Source organism: Dicentrarchus labrax, unplaced genomic scaffold (assembly GCF_905237075.1).
Source record: "Dicentrarchus labrax unplaced genomic scaffold, dlabrax2021, whole genome shotgun sequence".
Lineage (NCBI taxonomy): Eukaryota > Metazoa > Chordata > Actinopteri > Moronidae > Dicentrarchus > Dicentrarchus labrax.
The window spans coordinates 13,911,940-13,932,264 of NW_026136724.1; the positions used below are offsets into that span (position 1 = coordinate 13,911,940).

The window sequence follows — 20,325 nt, forward strand, 5'->3', positions numbered from 1 at the left end:
GTAAGCATGCTGTAATTGAACCAGGCAACATACATACTTTTAAACATCATGCTGTTTTCTGACCTCTTTCATCGCCAAAGCGTGTACTAGTAACAGTGCAGTCAAATCTGTTCACAGTGGTGCACAGAAATCATGACTCGCTTTTTGCGTCAACAATGAGGTACGCGGTGTGACTGTGAGCCGTGCTAAGGGTGGATAAATTAAAACACAAGTGCCGACAACGCCACCTAGGTTTAACTGAGGCCTAGGACCTCTTAGGATCACCAAATTAAAGTTAGGGTAAACAGGTTCTTTTATGTCGGGGAGAGCAGTAAACAGTGTTATTTTAAAACAATGAGTACAGCCAGTGGAACACAGTTGAACACAATTTATTTTAAAATAAGTAAAAACAACTAAAAGCTCTACCTTCAAATAAACTAAACAAAGAACACAAACAACTAAAACCCAGCTAAAATAATGTGGCACGGATGGAGTGGGAAGTCAACAACGGCAGTCGCGGGTCTCTGGTGGCGACCACCTGCCTTCACCTGGCTCCGCCTTGGCAGCCTGTCGAGGGAAACTCAGGGCCAGTCAATGTCCTTTAACAAGGCACAACTTTATATATTACACACTACACAAACACCGGTCTGAAACGGGACTTACGCGGAGGGAGAAGTTTTACCTTCTCCCAATATAGCCGCTAACGGTCGGTGTTTGCTCCGGTGTCTCTTCAGACCTCGTCCAGTGCGATGATCTGCTCTGTCTCTCTGTCTGCTTCCTGCTGTCCGGCCCGTTGGACCTCCGTGTCCTCCCTCGTGCCCTCTGTGTCCTCCCTCGTCCCCCGGGTATCTTCCAGTGTCCTTTTATCCAAGAACAGTCACTCCCCTCTCTGGGTGCCAGGTGTAAGTCCTTATGCTTGATTAAGGTATGTCTCCGGTGGGGAAGTAAAACCAACGTAACACAAACACACTTCAAAATAAAAGCATGCAATAATAAATAAGACAAAAACACAGCAAATTCAAAGTAAAAGCATGCTTAAATAAAATCAAACTTCCCCCGTGACATCTCCCCACACTTTAAAGTTAGCAGTCCCTGCAACATGTTATGAGTCTCTATAACGGACTGGAGTTTGTCCAAAGTTTACCCTGGTGGAGCATCGTAGGGCACCCTCAGGTTCCACATTCACAGGCGGTATGGCTACCGGTGCTGGAAGGAACCCGTAGATCATGGGCTGGATGGGTCCCTGCATCTGGACAACCGGCTCAGTGGTTGGTAGCGGGACTTCGGTTGGGGGTACTGTACACACCTTAAGTGAGTTCCTATGGATATTTTGTATTCTGCCACCCTTCTCTGGCTGAATCTTGTACACAACCCCTGTATCCCCCACCTGCTCCAACACCACCCATGGCTCTGGGTCCCACCAAGTACACAACTTCCTGCCCCTCGCTGTTCCTATCTCGCACCCACACCCTTCCCCGGTAAAAGTGGTAACGCTTGGCCCTCTTGTCATAGTGCTGCTTGTTCTGGGTGGCTGCACTCTCCATTCTTTGTTTAGCCAGGCTATAAGCTAAGGACAGTTTCTGCTGGTGGTCTTGTACCCACCCACCTACATCGTGCCTCATCTGTTGGGGACCTACACCTAATCCTACATCAACAGGAAGTCGCAGGTGTCGCCCAAACATGAGGAAGGAAGGGGTATACCCAGTCGCACTGTGTGTGGTGTTATTATAGGCGTGTGTCAGTTCGGGCAGATAGTCGGGCCAGTGAAATTGCTTAGACGTCTCTAAAGAGCGGAGCATATTTAACAAGGTCTGATTAAAACGCTCTGCACTGCCATTTCCTGCGGGATGGTAGGGAGTTGTGCGGCTTTTAGTTATACCATAGGTATCACAAAATTGTTTCATAAGTGCAGATTCGAAATTAGGTCCCTGGTCAGAATGGAAACGGGCGGGGCAACCAAATGGTTGGATCACATGGGTCCACAGGGCCTTTACTGTAGTCTGAGCTGTTTGATCTCGAGTGGGAATAGCCCAAGAAAAACGGGTAAACAGATCAGTAGCAACAAGAATGTTCTGGTAGGTGTCTGTGGGCCGACCTAAGGACAAAAAGTCCAACCCCACCACTTCTAAGGGGTAGGATACTGTGAATGGATTTAGGGGGCCTTAGGCTCCACCCTATCTCGCTGCAGGTTACAGGCAACACAACCCTGCTGCAACTGACGACCCCCCCCCTCCATATCAGGCCAATAGAACCGCTGACGGATCCGGTTTAGGGTTCTCTCCACACCAGCATGGGCAGCGGCTTCATGGATCCTCTTCCAAACTTCTTGGCTCCTAGATTCTGGACACACAATCTGGAAACACACTTCGTGTGTGTGCGGGTCAATCATTTTACGACACAGTATTTTGCTTTTAACCTGAAGTTTTCGCTTTGTTGCAACAGTCTCTGGGCTCCTAAGGGACAATGTCAGGCGCTCTGGTCTCGTCGGTATCATTTGGGTTTCCACATACCTCTTAATGATTTGAAGGTCCGCATCACCAGCTTGTGCCTCCTCCCACTCTCTGCCTGTCCACTCCTCTTCACCTCCCTCAGGGGTCAGTTCAATGGCTGCCGTGACTGGAACGGTTTCCAGCTCAAGGTTTTCACATGAGGCATCTGCAGTCAGTGGGTTAATTGGGAACCGAGACAGGGCATCTGCATTTACATTACTTTTACCTGAGCGGTACTTGATGTCATAATCGAAGGAGGCAAGCTGTGCGACCCAGCGCTGTTCCACGGCACCCAGGCGAGCTGTCTGTAAGTGGGCCACAGGGTTATTGTCAGTGTACACCGTGAATCGGGCTCCAGTCAGATAGTCTTTAAATTTCTCGGTTACTGCCCACTTAAGAGCCAGGAGCTCTAGTTTGAAAGAGCTATAATTTGCATCATTCCGCTCTGTTGGGTGTAGGCTGCGACTGGCATAGGCTATCACTGTTCTCGCCCTTGTTGGACCTGGGCCAAGACTGCTCCCAAACCATGATTACTGGCATCTGTGTAAACGAGGAATGGCAGGGAGTAATCAGCATATGCCAAAACAGGTGTTTGTGTTAAAGCTGCTTTCAGGTGATCAAAGGATGTCTGGCACTCTGAGGACCACTGTACCTTTCGGATTTGCGACTTTTTATCAGCAGGGATGCCTGTCAGCAGTTGGTTGAGGGGGCGTGCAATCTTGCAAAGCCAGAAACGAAGCGCCTGTAATAGCCAGCTAAGCCAAGGAAGGCTCGTACCTGTCTTACAGTGGTGGGGATGGGCCAGTCTTTTACGGCTGAGATTTTGTCTGGATCAGGACTCACCCCTTTTGGTCCACCACATGGCCCAGGAATTTCACTTCCTTCTGCAGGAGTTTGCACTTATCCAGGCGCAGTTTCAAGCCATGCCGCCACAGTTTGTTAAACACCCGTCTAGCTGCTGTAGATGGGAGGAAAAGTCAGGTGAATAAATGATAATGTCATCCAAATAAACCAGTAAGGATTCTGACAATTGGCCATTTAAACATTGTTGCATCAGACGTTGGAAGGTAGCTGGCGCATTGCACAGGCCGAAGGGCATACGCTCAAATTCATACAGCCCCAGCGGTGTGGTGAAGGCGGTCTTCTCCTGGTCTTGGGTGTCCATCTCAACTTGCCAATAGCCACTGGCTAAGTCAAGAGTAGAAAACCATTCTGCTCTGGTCAGACTGGTCAAGGTTTCTTCAATCCTGGGCAGGGGAAATGCATCTTTATGAGTTATTGCATTTAACTTCCTGTAATCCACACAGAATCTCCAACTGCCATCTTTTTCTCACCAGTACTATGGGTGCCGCCCATGGGCTACAGCTCTCTTTAATGACACCTTGCTCCAGCATACCTGAGAGTAGGGATTTCATCTCTTTATACATGGCAGGGGAAGAGGTCGATGTCGTTCGGATAGGTGGTGCATCACCAGTATGGATGCGATGTTGTACCAGGTCTGTACGTCCGAAGTCCTCATTGTGCTGTGCAAACACCTTCTGCCATTTCAGCAGCAGGGCGCGCAGCTCCTCCTGTTGCTGCTCAGACAGATCAGGCCTGTTGGAGAGTTCACTCACCCCTATCGGCAGCTTCGGTCCTCCTCGTCAACTGCAGCATTTACCAGTGTCACTCCAACAACACAATCACCTTCAAGGGACAGGTTAAGGTCGCAGGCTCCATGTACATCCGCTCATCCACCCGGGACAGTTTGCCAAGCTTCTGGTACCGATCTAGCATCAAACAGTAGGGGTGTGGTTAAAAACTCTCACAGGGACTCGCCATTTCTTATCACTGCTAGGGTCCTGGCCACCCTCACACCGCAAGTCTCAGGCAGCGCTCAATTAGGGCACAGTAATCTTTTCCCCCAGGCTCATCCGAGCCCGACCCCACACCAGTACTTCACTCTTGGGGAATTTGATGACCCGTCGGCTGGCTGGCCGCACGACCCCAACATCCCGTCCTCTGTTATGGTAGCCTCAATGTGTCTGCATGTAGCAAATGCATCCCTCCAAACCCGCTGTCTCTGTAACGTCTGTGGGGGGAACAGACCCTCTGGGACATTTAAAAAAACAGTCCAACAAGCAGTAACAACATTCATTCCAATGATGAGTGGGTGTTACAGTGTTCATCCTTCACAATCACAATTCCTCTTCCAGGTATCTTAGCACCCTCAGCTCCAGATCTAATACGGCATAGCTCGTATGGACTCCAGGCCATTTGCGGCCTGTAACTTAAAAACTATAGGAGCCTTCCAAGCTTAGCTTGGGTAAAATGTTGCTCAAAGAGGCTTTGCTGCATTAAGGGACCTGGGACCCCGTGTCTAATAGCCCCGACAGTGTAACTCCTTCAATGTTTACGTCTATAGTTGGACACCTTCCAATAAATGCTTCAGTGGGCCCGTTTTCTTCTGTTGTACTTTCAACCCCTGCCCCTCGGACCTCAGCAGCAGGGAAAGCTAGTTTAAAGCCTGCCGAGCAGTAGTTGGCCTCCTACAAAATCTAGCTATGTGGCCGGCTTGTCTGCATTGGCGGCAAATGGGCCTACCTTGCTCATCCCAGGTGTTCGTCTGGGAAACGATCGTTGTCGCTCCCTATAGGGCTGTATTAGGGGCTGTGGTGCAATAACACTGGTTGAAGGAGCGGTTTAATCTCTCGCAACAGTTCCTGGGTCAGTCCGGTCATCTGAGATTTCACGTCTTCCATGATCTCTCTTTTCAGGGTCTCTCTCCAGCTGGTGTCCTGTGATGGAGGAGGCACATTTGGTTTATACACAGAAGCACAGATTACCTCCGGTTGGGGGTTCCCATGTTCTGTATCAAGCAGCAGCGCCTCCTGTCTGATTGCAGAAAAAGTTTCATCAGGGTTACGGCGGGCATAGACCTCAGGGCCTGAGCCAGGGAACTTCACGCAGCCCCAACAGCAGCTGGTCTCGCAGGACGTGTCAGGGGAGTTCCATCAGGGTCATGTTGCCGCAACCTGCAATACAGCTCTCTAGTCTTAGAATGAATGAGGGCACAGTCTCGTCGGTCTTTGGACACAACTAAAAACTGAGACCTTAACACTGGGGCGGGGGTTCTGTCTCCATATAGAGAGTCCAAATACAGAAAGATTTTGCGTGCTCTATCCCTTTCGTCATCCTCTAAAACACTGACCTGCCGTTTGGCTTCCCCAGCTAACGCACCCAACACAATGTCAATTTTCTGGCCTCTGCTAGCTCTTGCGCTCCAAGTAAGCCCTGTATTTGCTCCTTCCAGTCATGATATTTCAGGTCACAATTTGGTCCTTTAAACTTTGGCAGCCAAGGGGCACCAGGATATACAGGCATCATCATATTCACTGTTTTAAAATACACCACACTGCTCTCTGTACCCGATCCTGCCGACAACGCCAAAATGTGAGCCGTGCTAAGGGTGGATAAATTAAAACACAAGTGCCGACAACGCCACCTAGGTTTAACTGAGGCCTAGGACCTCTTAGGATCACCAAATTAAAGTTAGGGTAAACAGGTTCTTTATGTCGGGGAGAGCAGTAAACAGTGTTATTTTTAAAACAATGAGTACAGCCAGTGGAACACAGTTGAACACAATTTATTTTAAAATAAGTAAAAACAACTAAAAGCTCTACCTTCAAATAAACAAACAAAGAACACAAACAACTAAAACCCAGCTAAAAAATGTGGCACGGATGGAGTGGGAAGTCAACAACGGCAGTCGCGGGTCTCTGGTGGCGACCACCCGCTCTTCACCTGGCTCCGCTCTTCGGCAGCCTGTCGAGGAAACTCAGGGCCAGTCAATGTCCTTTAACAAGGCACAACTTTATATATTACACACTACACAAACACCGGTCTGAAACGGGACTTACGCGGGAGGGAGAAGTTTTACCTCCCCAATTATAGCCGCTAACGGTCGGTGTTTGCTCCGGTGTCTCTTCAGACCTCGTCCAGTGCGATGATCTGCTCTGTCTCTCTGTCTGCTTCCTGCTGTCCGGCCCGTTGTGACCTCCGTGTCCTCCCTCCCCCCTTTTTTTCCCCCCCTCCTCCCCGGGTATCTTCCAGTGTCCTTTTATCCAAGAACAGTCACTCCCCTCTCTGGGTGCCAGGTGTAAGTCCTTATGCTTGATTAAGGTATGTCTCCGGTGGGGAAGTAAAACCAACGTAACACAAACACACTTCAAAATAAAAGCATGCAATAATAAATAAGACAAAAACACAGCAAATTCAAAGTAAAAGCATGCTTAAATAAAATCAAACTTCCCCCGTGACATGACTCCTCATACATACTCCTTTTTTTTACTAAGAAAGCAATGTCCCATTCATTCAAGTGTCAGCAGGTCCAGGTTGTGTTGAAGTGAAGTCACTTTTCAGTCAGACTGTCGTCATATTTGTTTGTTTCTGCTCTACTAAAGTGTCGCAACTGAATGACTCATCCCTCTCAAACTCCACAGAACCTTTTCCATGTTGTAACTGTTCATTATCAAAGGTGGATTTTATTATATTGTGAGGGGATTTAATAAAATGTTGTGAGGGCTCAGCAATTTTCCTGTTGCAACATCAAAGCAGCAAAATATATAAGGTAATATATCTACTTTTGTTGACACCTGGAATTGAAATAATCATGTGTGGAAAGTCGTTTTAAAAAAGCATCTTTCTTTGCAGGGGGACCGTGGACTAGCAGGAGTCAGAGGAGAAAGGGTATGATGATTTTCATGTTTCTTTGTAGGTAAATCAGAAAGTATTTAGCCTTTGAACTGATTCATTACAGTTGACTTGGTGCAGAGGATCACATGCAGTTTGTTTGCTGACAAACACGTGAAAAGTATATATGATTCATGGCTGAGTATATTCGTAATCCCTTCCTACAGGGGAGTGTGCTTCAAATCCAAGGACCCCGTGGATTTAAGGGTTCCAAAGGAGACGCGGTGAGATCCTCTTGAAGCTGTAGTCATTTATCCTATCTTTCAATACATTTACTTTTGTGTAACATGAGTAAAGGAAGTCTTTGACAATATTTGCCACCTGGTTTCAGTTCAATACAACTTTGTTTATTCCTACATACTCATATCTCACCATCAAGGTCGACAAATACATAGACAATAGATAAGAGAAGAAAAAATGAGAAAGCTAAAACAATCAGAGGCTATAAGCTTTAAAACTATATGTGGACTGACATACATGTTTTAATAAATATTATGAAAATCCAAACACGTGAATAGACCTAAGTAGAACTTAGTAGATGTTTTGTTTCAGGGTGAGCGAGGTCCACCAGGTTTTGATGGCGATAAAGGAGAAAAGGGTGAGGACGGTCCTCCTGGAGTCAAGGTAATAAATCCTGATACTTTCCATGACACATTTAGAGCAGTTCACAACTGATCATAGGTTTCTGATAGACATTATTCAGATTATTTCCTATATTAATAAATAATAATAAATAATAAATGAGGCTGCAAGAAATCTTAATTATAACATAATTTTTAAATTGTTTTAAAAGGGCTTAAAGGGCGACGCAGGCATTAAGGGTGCATTGGGGCGGTTTGGAGCACGAGGACCAGTAGGCCAGAAGGTAAGTAAGGGTTCATGTTAACATCTTCACACTGCTTAGTTTTCAATTCTTTTATGGTGGTACTGTGTATGAAAGCGTGTTCTGTTCCTACAGGGAGATCCAGGAGAACGAGGACTCAATGGAGTGATGGTACAGTACAGCTACAGTGCAAACATTATTAAACAAACATTCAGTAATGGTAACTTATTAACTTCAGGTGATCACACACCATAATGCCCATAATGTGGTTTAAGGGTCGCAATGGGGATCATGGAGTGGATGGGGCCAAGGGGGACAAAGGAGATATAGGAATGCATGGCCAGAAGGGCAATCAGGTACACTGAAAATAATCACATAATCAATCAAGAACCGTTTTGTTTTGTTTTTGTCGTTTATTTGTTTTGTGTGTTTTATTGTTTTTCACAGGGTGATCAAGGAGAACCAGGCTTACCAGGAGACACAGGAGAGAAAGGAGAGAAGGTGCAGGCAGTTATTACTTGACACAGTTGTCCCTGTGTCCCCCAGCTTGGTCCCTTATGGTTGTTTTGTTGAGTTTCAGGTTTTCTATTTGTAGGATGTCACTATTGTAATTTCTGCTTCCTGTTACCTGCCATTACAGGGTTTCAGAGGTTTACCCGGACGCATTGGGAGTCCAGGACTGGATGGAGAAAAGGTTAGGTCCCAGTTAGTTGGACTTATTCGGCAATGTCATCTGACTATAGCAGTACTCTAGCTAACATGGTCTCTTTGCAAAACAGGGAGATATGGGGTTCGCCGGCACCCCTGGCATCCCTGGGTTGAATGGACTCACAGGGCGAAAGGTAAACATTGAAGGTTGCACATATTTCTCTTTCTTTGTTCCACAAACTTATACCAACCTACTATTTTCATCACTTTAGGGTGATAAGGGACAAGGAGGCATCAATGGTGCTGATGGTGAGCCCGGAGTAAAAGGAGAAAAGGTTAGTAAATTAACGTCAGTATCACTGTTTCCTTTTAATTCCCAGGAGGAAGTACTGTAAGATTTTTGTGTTTTTTAATTTTATATTTAAGCATAATGTTCTTCCCCTGCACACAAAGGAAACATGGTGTGTTGGTGTGTTAATCCTCACATTACTCTTGCTCTGTGCAGGGTGCAGCAGGTTTCCCAGGTTTCCCAGGGTTCAAGGGGTCAGCAGGGATTCCAGGAAGGGATGGAGATGAAGGACCACCCGGGCTCTCAGGACTTCGTGGGGACACAGGGCCTAAGGTACAGTATTCCTACCCCCTCAGTGTACTGCTGATATATTATACTGACAATTTTTTATGCTGCATTGATAATGCATTATTGTGCTGATAAATGGAAGAAAAACATGGACTCATTATCAACATTACAGATGAATTATCTTATTATATCAAGACATCGAGCTGTTCTCTTGATCACGACTTCCCTGCATCATTTTCTTTATGCTCCACACCTTTTCTCTGTGTTCCCTTAATGCTTGCTTCACCACGCAGTGCGATCCCCTGCGTCATTTTCATAAGACAACAAATTAATAATAGTCTAGCTCTTCTCGTTTGACAAGGACTTATTTGAATGTTATCTCTCTAATCAGTGGCTCATCCCTGCCTGTGTCAGATCCTCATTACAATTGTTGATCAGTGATCTCTCCTGACAAATCACTCATAAGTAACAAAATGACAAAATTATGATTTTTATCTTAATATAAGGGGAAAAGTCATTTATGAAAACAGTGTCTGATATGTGAAGAAAATATTTTTTTCTTGGGATTATACAAGTAGAGTTAAAAAATAAATATACACATTATTAACTCATGATTAGTTTTCTTGAGATACAGTTATTTGCCAAGAACAGTAAGTTGTCACACAATAATATGCCCAAAAGTATATCACTGGCTGGAGTTATTCACTGGCTGGTTGACACCAGTAGTGTATTAGAAGGTATGAATCACTACTTTAATGAAGTATACCCATATGAGAACACACCTAATTACTTTTAACTGAATGGGGCTGTCACAATGCAGCCACGTCTTTAACTAACACTGGTGTTATGGCAGCACTAAAAAGTCATGGGGCTTAAATCAGAAGCTACCGATATCTTTAAATTTTTTAATTTGGTCAAAAAAAGAGAGGAAGACTGAAAATGTCACACAGTGAGCAGAAGGATGAGCAGAGCTTGATTACAGTCATCACCATGTCTGTGTCTTAAACAGAGAGACTGGCAGCATGTACACTGCAGCAGAGGATACAGCAGAGACATGTCCTTAATTAACACACACACACACACACATACACACACACAAACACACACACACACACACACACACACACACACACACACACACACACACACACACACACACACGTCTATTTCCGTCTGCAGCTTTCAAGTAATATCTTACTCAATTAGCTCCTTTCAGCTACAATTACCAGACTTTCAGTGTTGACAGAGAGTGGCTGGAAACCTCTAATGAGGATATTCCAAGGATGTACCTAATTGGTCTGTCTTTCAGTGGTTAGATGTGCTGCAATGGATTTTTTTTTCTTGTTAGCATAGGGGTTTTGTAGAAAAAAGAAATTTGACTGGTGTTTTCTCTGTTCACACTTTTGTCAAACAGGGGGAGAGGGGCAGAAGGGGCAGGTCGAAACCATGTCAGAGGGGAGCAGCCGGGACTCCAGGACTCAGAGGAGAGAGTGTGAGAGTCATACATGAACACACTTCTCTAAACACACTTATAGTGGAGTGAGCCAAGTTAGCCTCAGTAACTGAATGGGTTCTCTCATTCTCTACTGTTCCTAATCATTTTAACAAAGGTACAACAATGATAAAGATAAGACCACAATGAGTAGATTCATGGGATACCATTGTTGCTCAGACACATAAATGTAACTGTATCCTAAATTATTTTATTTTTGTTACATTATAGTGCACATATTTGTAATGTAGAAATGTTCATTAACATGTAAACCAGATATAAACAATTCAAAAGGGATTTTTAAAAGCTGCATTTAATTGTTAGTTTTTGTACATAAAACTTTCCAGACTATTTTTGCAGCACACTTGTGGTGTTTACTGTATGTTAAGTGGGATATATTGTACTGTGCTACCAACAGGACAGGCTCCCTGGTGTCTTTCAACCCCTTAGTGAAACCTGTCTACCCACAACCTGCTATTCAAAATCCAAATGGACGCATTACAGTAGGCAGCTTGTAGAGGATCACCTAGTACAAACAGCTTTGGCTTGAGCTCAAACCTGCTTCCTTAACACTACTTTTTTAATATATGTAGATGTCTGACATGTATGTTGTCTTACTCCAGTGTTTGTATTTAAGGTACAATAAGACATGAAGCCGGTTATAGGTGCAGGTGGCTGGCTAGGCAAGAGGCTGGTTCAAAACAAAATGCTCTGTATGAAATACTTATAGCTTGATAGACTGTAATTAATGTCATGAATTTCTAAATGTGTTTTTAGGGTACAGTGGGTATTGAAGGAGGAAAAGGAGAGAAAGGGGAACCTGGACTCTCTGTACGTGTTCACACACAAATACACACACATATATGCACCTATATATATATATGTATATATATATATAATGACTTTGAATTATTTCATACTCTTTGTCAAGGCCGAAGAAGTGAAGGAGCTAGTCACCCAGGAGGTGGCAGAAAAGTGTGGTAAGATTGTTTGTTTGTGTGTGAATGAGTGTGTGTGTGTGTGTGTGTGTGTGTGTGTGTGGGTAGGTGAATTCGGGGGTGTCATGTTATTCACTTGTACATTGTGAACCCTCTATGTGTGCTTGTACTTTTTCTGTACATTTATCCAAGAGTGAATAAACGTGTGCCTCTAGACAGGCCTACATATTGTGTGTGTGTGTGTGTGTGTGTGTGTGTGTGTGTGTGTGTGTGTGTGTGTGTGTGTGTGTGTGTGTGTGTGTGTGTGTGTGTGTTTGTTTGTTGTAGAGCTCCCGTGGCAGCAGCAAGGCACCCGTGTGTGTTGTGCCATCTGTTATGTTCTCTCAGAGGAACACACACCATGGTGCCAGCAACAGTAGAACCATTCACAAACAAGAGACTGCCATTAAGTGGGACGCCTCACCAAGAAATCCACTACACACTTACAAGACAATTTGTGAACCCTTCTGTAATAGAAACAGAAGACCTTCGCAGGCGACATTTTGACATGTCACAGTAGGAGAAGCACAGGTGTTGATTATGGAGCCCCCAGAGTGTTTTAAATCTCACCTCAAAAACTATTTATTCTCAGTTCGCTACTCTGATTTGTTGATTAAAATATTCATTCATCATTTTATTATTGCCTTTTTTTTAACTGTAAAAGCATTTTTTTTTTACAACAACTGTGCCTATAATTTAGTGTAGAGCTTGTCATGTTTGAATGCAGATTTTCAGAATAGTTTTTATCATGATTTATAGCAAAATTTTGAATAATTTCTATTAAAACACCAGCACATAATTCTCACATTTATGTTTGACTGTCTTTTGCACCTTCGACAATGAGTCCGTGCTATGTTTACCACACATTTTTTTCTGTTCAAATAATTACCTACAGGTGGTTAATGTAAAATATTATTAATTCATACTTGCAGAAAAATGTATTATTTCAGCACAGAATATTAGAGCAGAATATTAGTCAGCTAATGACCTTGTTACCACACGTTTTATTCTACAATATATGTGATGAAAAATGTGTTTCTTTGTTCTCAGACTCAGACTAATGGCTGCCACTAATGCCACTCTATTATTTCAAAAGTATGTTGATGTATAGGACAAGATAAAAAAAACACACAGTGTGTCTGTATCATGTTTGTATCATCACAGGGTTGGAATACAAGTTCATGGTGAAGTCTGTGGATCCAGATGGAACAACCTCAGTGACTGAGAAGAAAAATGTGTCAGAAGATGTGTTGGTATCCGTCAACCATGACGTCCATGAAGAAGTAATAGAAAAAGAAGTGGAGGAATATGGAGACAATGTGGGAGAAATGACCAGTCCTGCCCCTGTGATCCACGAGGAAAAAGGGATCCTACCAAACCGCACTGGTAATAACAATAATTTAAAAAATTTGCTAGTTGTCCAGGCCCAAAGGCCAAACACACAGATGCCTCAGATATCATCATTTTCAAAATTGCTCAGTGGTCCCCGCAACAGTTTACAGCGTGTGACCAAGTGTGTGTCATAGCTAAATGGTTACATATGCCATACTTATGCGTAACAGCTGTGATCTAGGCAGTTTTTCTAGCGTGTAAGTTGAGACTTTGCAACAGTAGTAATGCACAATGAAAATATCGGGACACTACAATCACCTACACTCATTTCCACTATCTCATCTATTGTTTTGCTATATTGGGACTCATCAGAGTATATTATCATGCTTCTATCATTATTTACTAAAAAAAAGGAAGAGGTTGTGTTTGTCATCAGTGTCATCCATTTGTATTGGTGTGTTTGTAATCAGTTAGGTCTTACTCTGGGATAGGTTGGATTCAACAGTGAGTTAAATGGTAGTATAATGTTGCTATGGTTTCCAGCTATGGTTAAAAAATGTAAGTAAAAAGTGTTGTTTTGAAGCTAAGTTAAAGGTAGCGCGACTGAGCACACTATATCTGGTGTAGACCGTCAGTTTATGTACTATACACCATGGATGCAAGTTAAGCATAGGGATCTAAACACTTATTCCAGTTACCACACAATCTGCTTCATAGCAAAACACTATTGTCTATTTCTACACTGTCAACTATCCAAAAAAGCCTCAGTGGCTAATAGCACATCACTGTTCATGTCCTGGCGTGCTGCTGTTACTGAGGGCATCAGCACAAAGACAAAAAACAACAACCAGCAACTTAAATAAAGAGACAACACGTGCCAAGAGATCACATAATATTTCATGAAGCTCATTAGTGAATACAGCCCCCAGGCAAGCTTTGTGCCTCCCAATTTATTTTAATATTTGCTTCAGGTAAACCGGAAAACTAATCAAAGAGTGAGCCTGTCATTGCCCATTGTCAATGTCAGCATGTTTATTCATAAATTACAATGATCATATGAAAGACGATGACATTCAGCTCATCTTGTGTACAAAATAATAATTGTGCACAAGCATAGAAGCCCACAGTTCAATATTTACACTTTAATTTGGATACTTTAAAATAAATTAAATCAAAATGGCCTTTTGTACCAGCCTCTGCACTGAATTTAACCATCTGTAGTTCCAAGTTCTATAAAAAAATCTGCTGTATTGCTTTATAGCACTATATACTATAGCAATATGACCAGTGTCCCTTTAGCACATGCTTTATACAAACAATCTAATTGGAAAAGCTCTTCAAAACAGACCGGTCAGTATTGTGTGAGTTTCATATATCATACATCAATCAAACTAATCAAGCATAGCCTTAGTTCAGTCATCCTAGTATCAGTACATTGGCATCAGCTGCTTTACAGCTCATTTACCAGCTGTGTGGCTGAACATCCAATCAACACAGCAAACTTCATAGAACAAAGCCTATGTGCCTATAAATGTGTTCCTTCCAGCTCTTTCAGTCACTTTTTAATGATATTTTTGGTTTTCCCCCTTTCACCCCTGGTTTTAACGTTATTGTGTGATAGTGTAACTGTAATTGACTCAAACTAAGCCTTTAATGTTGCAGATTTATTGAAAGTTTGCACAGGGACATCAAAAAGACTACCACTGAACGCTCCATGTTGCTCTGCTACTTGGAGAAACAGTTTAAGATGAGTCAAAACACCACTGGCAATCATTAAGTGTTGGTCCAAGTGGTTCCTTCTTGGTCCCTAATGAATGAATCCACCAACCTGTAAAACTCCTCATTAATGTTGTTTTTCTTCAGATTCTTCTGAGGGGGGGACTGCAGAGTGGGGACAGAGGAAGAAAAGAAGGGTATTTGGAACAAACACTGCTGGTGAGTGGCCAAGACAACTGATTTCTTCTTATCTTTTTGCCTCCCCTCTTTTTTTTCTCTTGTTTACTTGCTCTGTATATCCTTTTTTTTATATCCATCTAGTCTGTTTCTATTCATATTTTATTAATGTATGAGTAATGTGTGTTTTTTTTTAAATTGTTAAAAGCACAAAGTAGAATCACAAGGTGGGAGAGAATGATAAGACCAAAACTTAATCTATTAATGTTGAACAGCCTGTACTTTTTTCATTGATATGCGCTGAAAAAGAAGCACAATTAATTGATAGCATCCTGTTTACAGTTACAAAATCACATATGTACATGAAGATATCAGCTGTGTGTTCAATACAGAGATGAAGCAGCTCATTCTAAGGTGACAAAAACACAACAATTCTTAATTCCATTATACAAAAGATGAATGTAGTATTCGATTTCTGCCAATAGATCCTCCTAAATGTTACACATTTGACCTTGAAAGCACAATTTCTGGGTTTAGAAATATAGCATGTGTTAAATACATATATTATGATGTATGACAACTAAATAAGACAACTTATTTACTCTACAGTGTATATATTGTAAGCTAGCTGTTTTATTCTCATCCAACGCTCCATAAGAAAGCAGACAACAAGTATTCCTTTTACACAAACAGTCAATGCTACAGCAGGTTTTTGCCATCTAAGTTGTGAAGTCTTGTCAGATGTACCCCTTTCTTATCATTAAATTAACTGACAACCCCCGACTAAGTGATTTCATATTATATTCAATGAATAACAATAATAATACACTACAACTTATAAACTATTCAATGCACACAATAACTGCAGGAAGTTTAAGTTAAACAAGCAATTTGGATGAATTATTTCCTGTGAATGTTGCATCAGAGATTAGTTTTCATTTTATTTAGAAAGATTTGTATACAATCCTGTATTATTACATTTAACATTACATAATAGGCTTCATTTAGTTTTCTTCATAGAAATGAATCAAATGCTGAGATATCAGCCTTCTGTGTATATTTTTCTTATAAGTTTTCTTACACACCTTAAAATCAATAAAGCCTTGCAACCCCCTGCAAAGCTTTGTCTCGACCCCCAGGTTGGGAAACTCTGCTCTTGGCATATGGCTACACATGATACAATTAAAGAAAAATGTATTCCACATATTTATTGTGCCTTAATTGGTAGACAAGGTTTATTTAATTTTAAAAGCACACAAAAAATCCCACAAATCCACTGAATCAGACATCCAATGGTGCCAAGCATTTGATATAACTCCTTGTAATTTTTGAGATACAATAATTTCTTTAACATGCTGTACTCAGTTGTTGGTCACTAGGGGTTAATCTCATGTTATCCCCTAAAAATACATGATAAAATTTCTCTTAGGTCTGCACAATCACAATACTAGACCAAGAAAAAGCAACAGATTATCATTTTTCTCTTTTAATCTATATTGTCACAATCGATAATATGTGTTTCAGAAATTATCAAGATCTGAAATTCCTAATCTATTGTTGTAAAGGTGTTTTACTGAAAAATAAAAAATAACCTGTAGTGACTAACGACTAAAAAGAAGTATGTTAAAGTACATAAAAATATAAATCCAATTTTAATGGATTTGTGCTTACTGTAGCACAGCTAGTAATGTTAGATATAATAACATAATAATAAATGTAAAGGAAATCCCTCTGTGGACATTAATGAGTTAATTAATTAAATGAATAATGTAGGTTGAAGTCAGCAATCCCACTCACCCACTTTTTGCAGCATATCCAACACCTGAAACATGGCAGAATACAGTGCTTTTAAACTTCTTATTTTAACCCATTTTTCACCTCACATGCAGTTCCAGCAACAGGCCGCTGCCTTGAGTCGATGTCAGAGGGTTCCTGCTCAGAGTATGTTCTGCTCTGGTACTTCCACCCTCGCTCAGGCGAATGCAGGCCGTTTGTGTACGGCGGATGTGGTGGCAACAGAAACCGATTCTCTTCAAGACGAGAGTGTCAGAATTGGTGTGGGATGGAGAGCCGTGGTAGAGGGATCCAATCAGATCACACATGAAATATACATTGTAACAGCTGTCCAGAAAAGTAAGAACTTCCACATGTACTGAACCCTGGAGATTAACCCCACACAAGAAAATCCTTTTTGTACATAACTGTGTAAAATGTTTAATATTGGATTTATTTATATAGTTTAACAGCAGTTTCTTGATTTGTTTTATGGACAAAGTGTTTTAAATCAAAATGTGAATGTTAAAAACATGCAATTTTTATACATTTTTCTGAAATAGACTGACTTTAGACTGAGTTTACTAGTGAATAATTAAATCCATCTCTTTACTTATGTGATCTGTCGTTGTCGTGCTTCTCTCTCCATCATTTGAGTCTCTTTCATGTAGCCCATAAAGCCCAGTCACCTTTCTTATGTTTTGTCAATTGCGCTGCGTCCTGTGTGGTGTGAAAAATAAGAAGCTGGTAGCTGATTGCCTGCTGCTGCCACCTCCACCACCACATATGCTCCTTTGGCAGGGGGTGTTATGGGTCAGGCTGGGAGCCAGAAGAGGGGCCAACAGGGGCCCAATGAGGGAGATCATGCAGGGCCTGCTTTAGAGGACTCTCCATCAGACCCACGCAGCAGTGGCAGGGGATTCCTGCGTGGGTGTTGATGTGGGGGCAGCACGCATTCAAGGTTTTTTTTTCTGGCGATGAAAATACACGACACAACTCATATTCTCAGGTTGCCATTGGTTGCTATTTTAAAGAGAATCCTGCAGTATGAATCCTCATGTCAACATTCAGTGTCATATTTTAACGTCTGTCACATCTTCAGTGCAACATGCTGCACCAGCTCCACCACCAGGTTTATTAAACTGACATCAGTTCCTCAAAAGGTTTCTCACTGACAAATAGTCAGTATTTAAAGCAGAAATTCCATTCACTTCAAAGTGATAGATGAGTCTTTCATCAACAAGCCTCTAGAGGCTTTCGTCATAGTAGTCACGATTCTGTGCTGAAATGTACTCCCACATGCTAGGATGGTTTATAGATATGCAAGATGTGGTAACACAGTATACAGGCTGTTCTCACTGAACCACACCCTCTGCCAACCTCAGCTTTTCAAGACCTACGACAGATGCCACACTGCAAAAAGAATTTAACTTAACATTTATCATATTAGCTTTCAAGTCTTTTGCTGAAATTGTATTTTGTTTTTACATCTACTTATGCTTGAAATATCAGAAAATAAATTAGACAATAAATCATTTTCTTAAAGCTCCGAAAACTTGGTTTCAAATAGTAAAGTTTTCTTGTAAGCAAATAAAAGTTTGTTACAATCAGTGTTACTCACCAAAACCCATTTGTGTATCGTTGAGATCTAAAAAATGTGTTGATTGCATGTACAGCTCTGCAAGAAACATTTGCATAGCTGATTTTAAATTGTGCAGTGTCTGCAATGTCTTCTTCTTCTCTGCCTTTGTTGGCCCATATCTTTGTTTATTGGGTGTGTCACTGCCACAAACTAACAGCAGGGTGTGAATTACGCTGCCTGCATGTTTATTCATTTATTTGCTAAAAATATTAGAGCTATTATAAAAGATATGATATGTAAACAATGCAAAGACATTCACATACATACAAACTTATACCTACCCAGATACTGATAAGTTAAAAGTAAACGGCACATTAAATTAGCAACAATTAACTTGACTTTTTTGTTGATTCTGGCGGCGCTTGTGAACAAAAGCGGTAGTGTTTCCACTGCCTCGTTTTGTTGATTTCAAGGGGAATCCGACCAAATCTGACCCGGTGGCAGGCATTAAGAATAACTATATCGAAACAGACAATCTTCTCACTGATGGTCACATTTACTTATGTAGGTAATATAAAGGTATCAGTACGGAAACTTTACAGGATACTGTACCTTTAAGTGTTTCTTTGTAACATTTAATATATACAGTCACATTTAAATTTGGAAAAAACATAATTAGTTGTTGGTTATGAAGAATTTAACACTCTAAAAGCTAAGCTAAGTTCAAGATTTGTTTTTTTCCCCCCCAGGATTTTGTGGTTGCTGCTCAACTTTGATTGGTGCATGGAAATACATGATATCATCTTTTTCCAATGGAGCCCCACCCACTTGAGCAAGGAAAAAATACACAAATACAGAAATCTGTCACATGAAATATTAATGAAATTAGCTTGAAATTCACTAGTGTCAGAACAATTAAACTCCTAGAAAAAATGGCATAACTTCCATCAAGAAAGAAGACAGCCATCTCAGCATATTGGTAGATATTCATAAGACTCCCGGACTAAAAAGTGTGTGTCAAATACACTTTCACACATAAACTGAGCAAATGTTCTTAATGGAGAACCTCAGATGAGTTCTCAACACATCCTATTTCAAATGACTAACAACAACATAATCCAGCAAGGTAATGAAAGTGTTATTTTTCCACTGAAGATGACGAGGAGCAAGTAATTTCCTTTCAGAGATCAATTGCAGAGGGGAAGCAGGAGTGGGAGGACATCTCACTGCAGAGTGTGTCACAGACTGTGATTACTCCAGCTGTGAAGACTTACAGTCATATTAATCTCACAATGAAGTTGCTCATTAGAGCTTGACCCAACACCCTTTGATCCTCTCACTCCTTCCATGTTCTCTCTTCATTTTGACATGGTCATGTACATCACTGCAGGTGGTTCCCATGGTGTAAGTTGAGTGTACACTCAGAGTTTTTAATTAAAACACAATGTTCTCAATATCAGTCTTCTTTTGAAATTATATACAGCATGAAACTCTTCATTCTAGGTCATATTATCAAACACAGTTTACTTGCTGTTATTCACATATTTGAGTCCATAACCCAAAGTTGTCAATGGAGAAATCTGATTTTTTGTTTGTTTTTGTTTTTACACCTCTACATGTTACATACACAGAATGAGACATTGTTATTACATTATAAATTTGCTCTGCATGAGTCAGTTTTATCAGCATGTTATTAAGAGGCATCATGGTGGAATAAATGGACCTACACTCTGCTTTGTTGCCAATAAATATATTTGTAAATCATTAATACATTTAATTATAGCATAAAGAGGAAATTTTGTTAAACTAGTGGCACCATTTTCAAATAGGCCACCCTGTATAATGGGTTTATATGCTGTAATTAATGACTTTATTAATGTTTAATACATAATTTAGGATGCTTGTTATCACTTTTGGGTATTTCCAGGTTGTTTTTCTAGTCTTTAGTTCATCAAAAGCTCTCTACGGCCCACTTGACCTCCTGCCTCCTGAAGAAAGGCTGCAGAGCATCTGAACCAAAATCCATTTG

At 41.5% G+C, this 20,325-nt stretch overlaps 1 protein-coding gene and 2 long non-coding RNA genes across 8 annotated transcripts in view; 1 reads left to right on the forward strand and 2 right to left on the reverse strand.

Annotated features, from left to right (window-relative positions):
* col7a1l (collagen type VII alpha 1-like) overlaps window positions 1–17,335 on the forward strand; it is a 65,304-nt gene extending 47,969 nt beyond the window's left edge. For 4 of the 6 annotated variants that reach the window (XM_051391935.1, XM_051391937.1, XM_051391936.1 and 1 more), the window contains 17 exons: window positions 7,161–7,196; window positions 7,367–7,423; window positions 7,752–7,823; window positions 7,993–8,064; window positions 8,158–8,193; window positions 8,298–8,378; window positions 8,470–8,523; window positions 8,663–8,716; window positions 8,802–8,864; window positions 8,943–9,005; window positions 9,176–9,292; window positions 10,662–10,739; window positions 11,517–11,570; window positions 11,671–11,719; window positions 12,881–13,102; window positions 14,912–14,983; window positions 16,831–17,335. In XM_051391935.1, the coding sequence (XP_051247895.1) occupies window positions 7,161–7,196; window positions 7,367–7,423; window positions 7,752–7,823; window positions 7,993–8,064; window positions 8,158–8,193; window positions 8,298–8,378; window positions 8,470–8,523; window positions 8,663–8,716; window positions 8,802–8,864; window positions 8,943–9,005; window positions 9,176–9,292; window positions 10,662–10,739; window positions 11,517–11,570; window positions 11,671–11,719; window positions 12,881–13,102; window positions 14,912–14,983; window positions 16,831–17,045 (1,395 nt within the window). In that variant the 3' untranslated portion in view covers window positions 17,046–17,335. The other 2 variants (XM_051391939.1, XM_051391940.1) reach the window with 2 other exon arrangements.
* On the reverse strand, window positions 353–6,514 carry LOC127358705 (uncharacterized). Its single transcript, XR_007882505.1, has 2 exons — window positions 6,241–6,514; window positions 353–517 (listed from the first exon to the last, which is right to left on the reverse strand). It is a non-coding gene; the product is annotated as an uncharacterized LOC127358705 (long non-coding RNA).
* Window positions 3,583–3,900, reverse strand: LOC127358704 (uncharacterized). Its single transcript, XR_007882504.1, has 2 exons — window positions 3,803–3,900; window positions 3,583–3,715 (listed from the first exon to the last, which is right to left on the reverse strand). It is a non-coding gene; the product is annotated as an uncharacterized LOC127358704 (long non-coding RNA).
* Window positions 17,336–20,325: the final 2,990 nt, after the last annotated feature.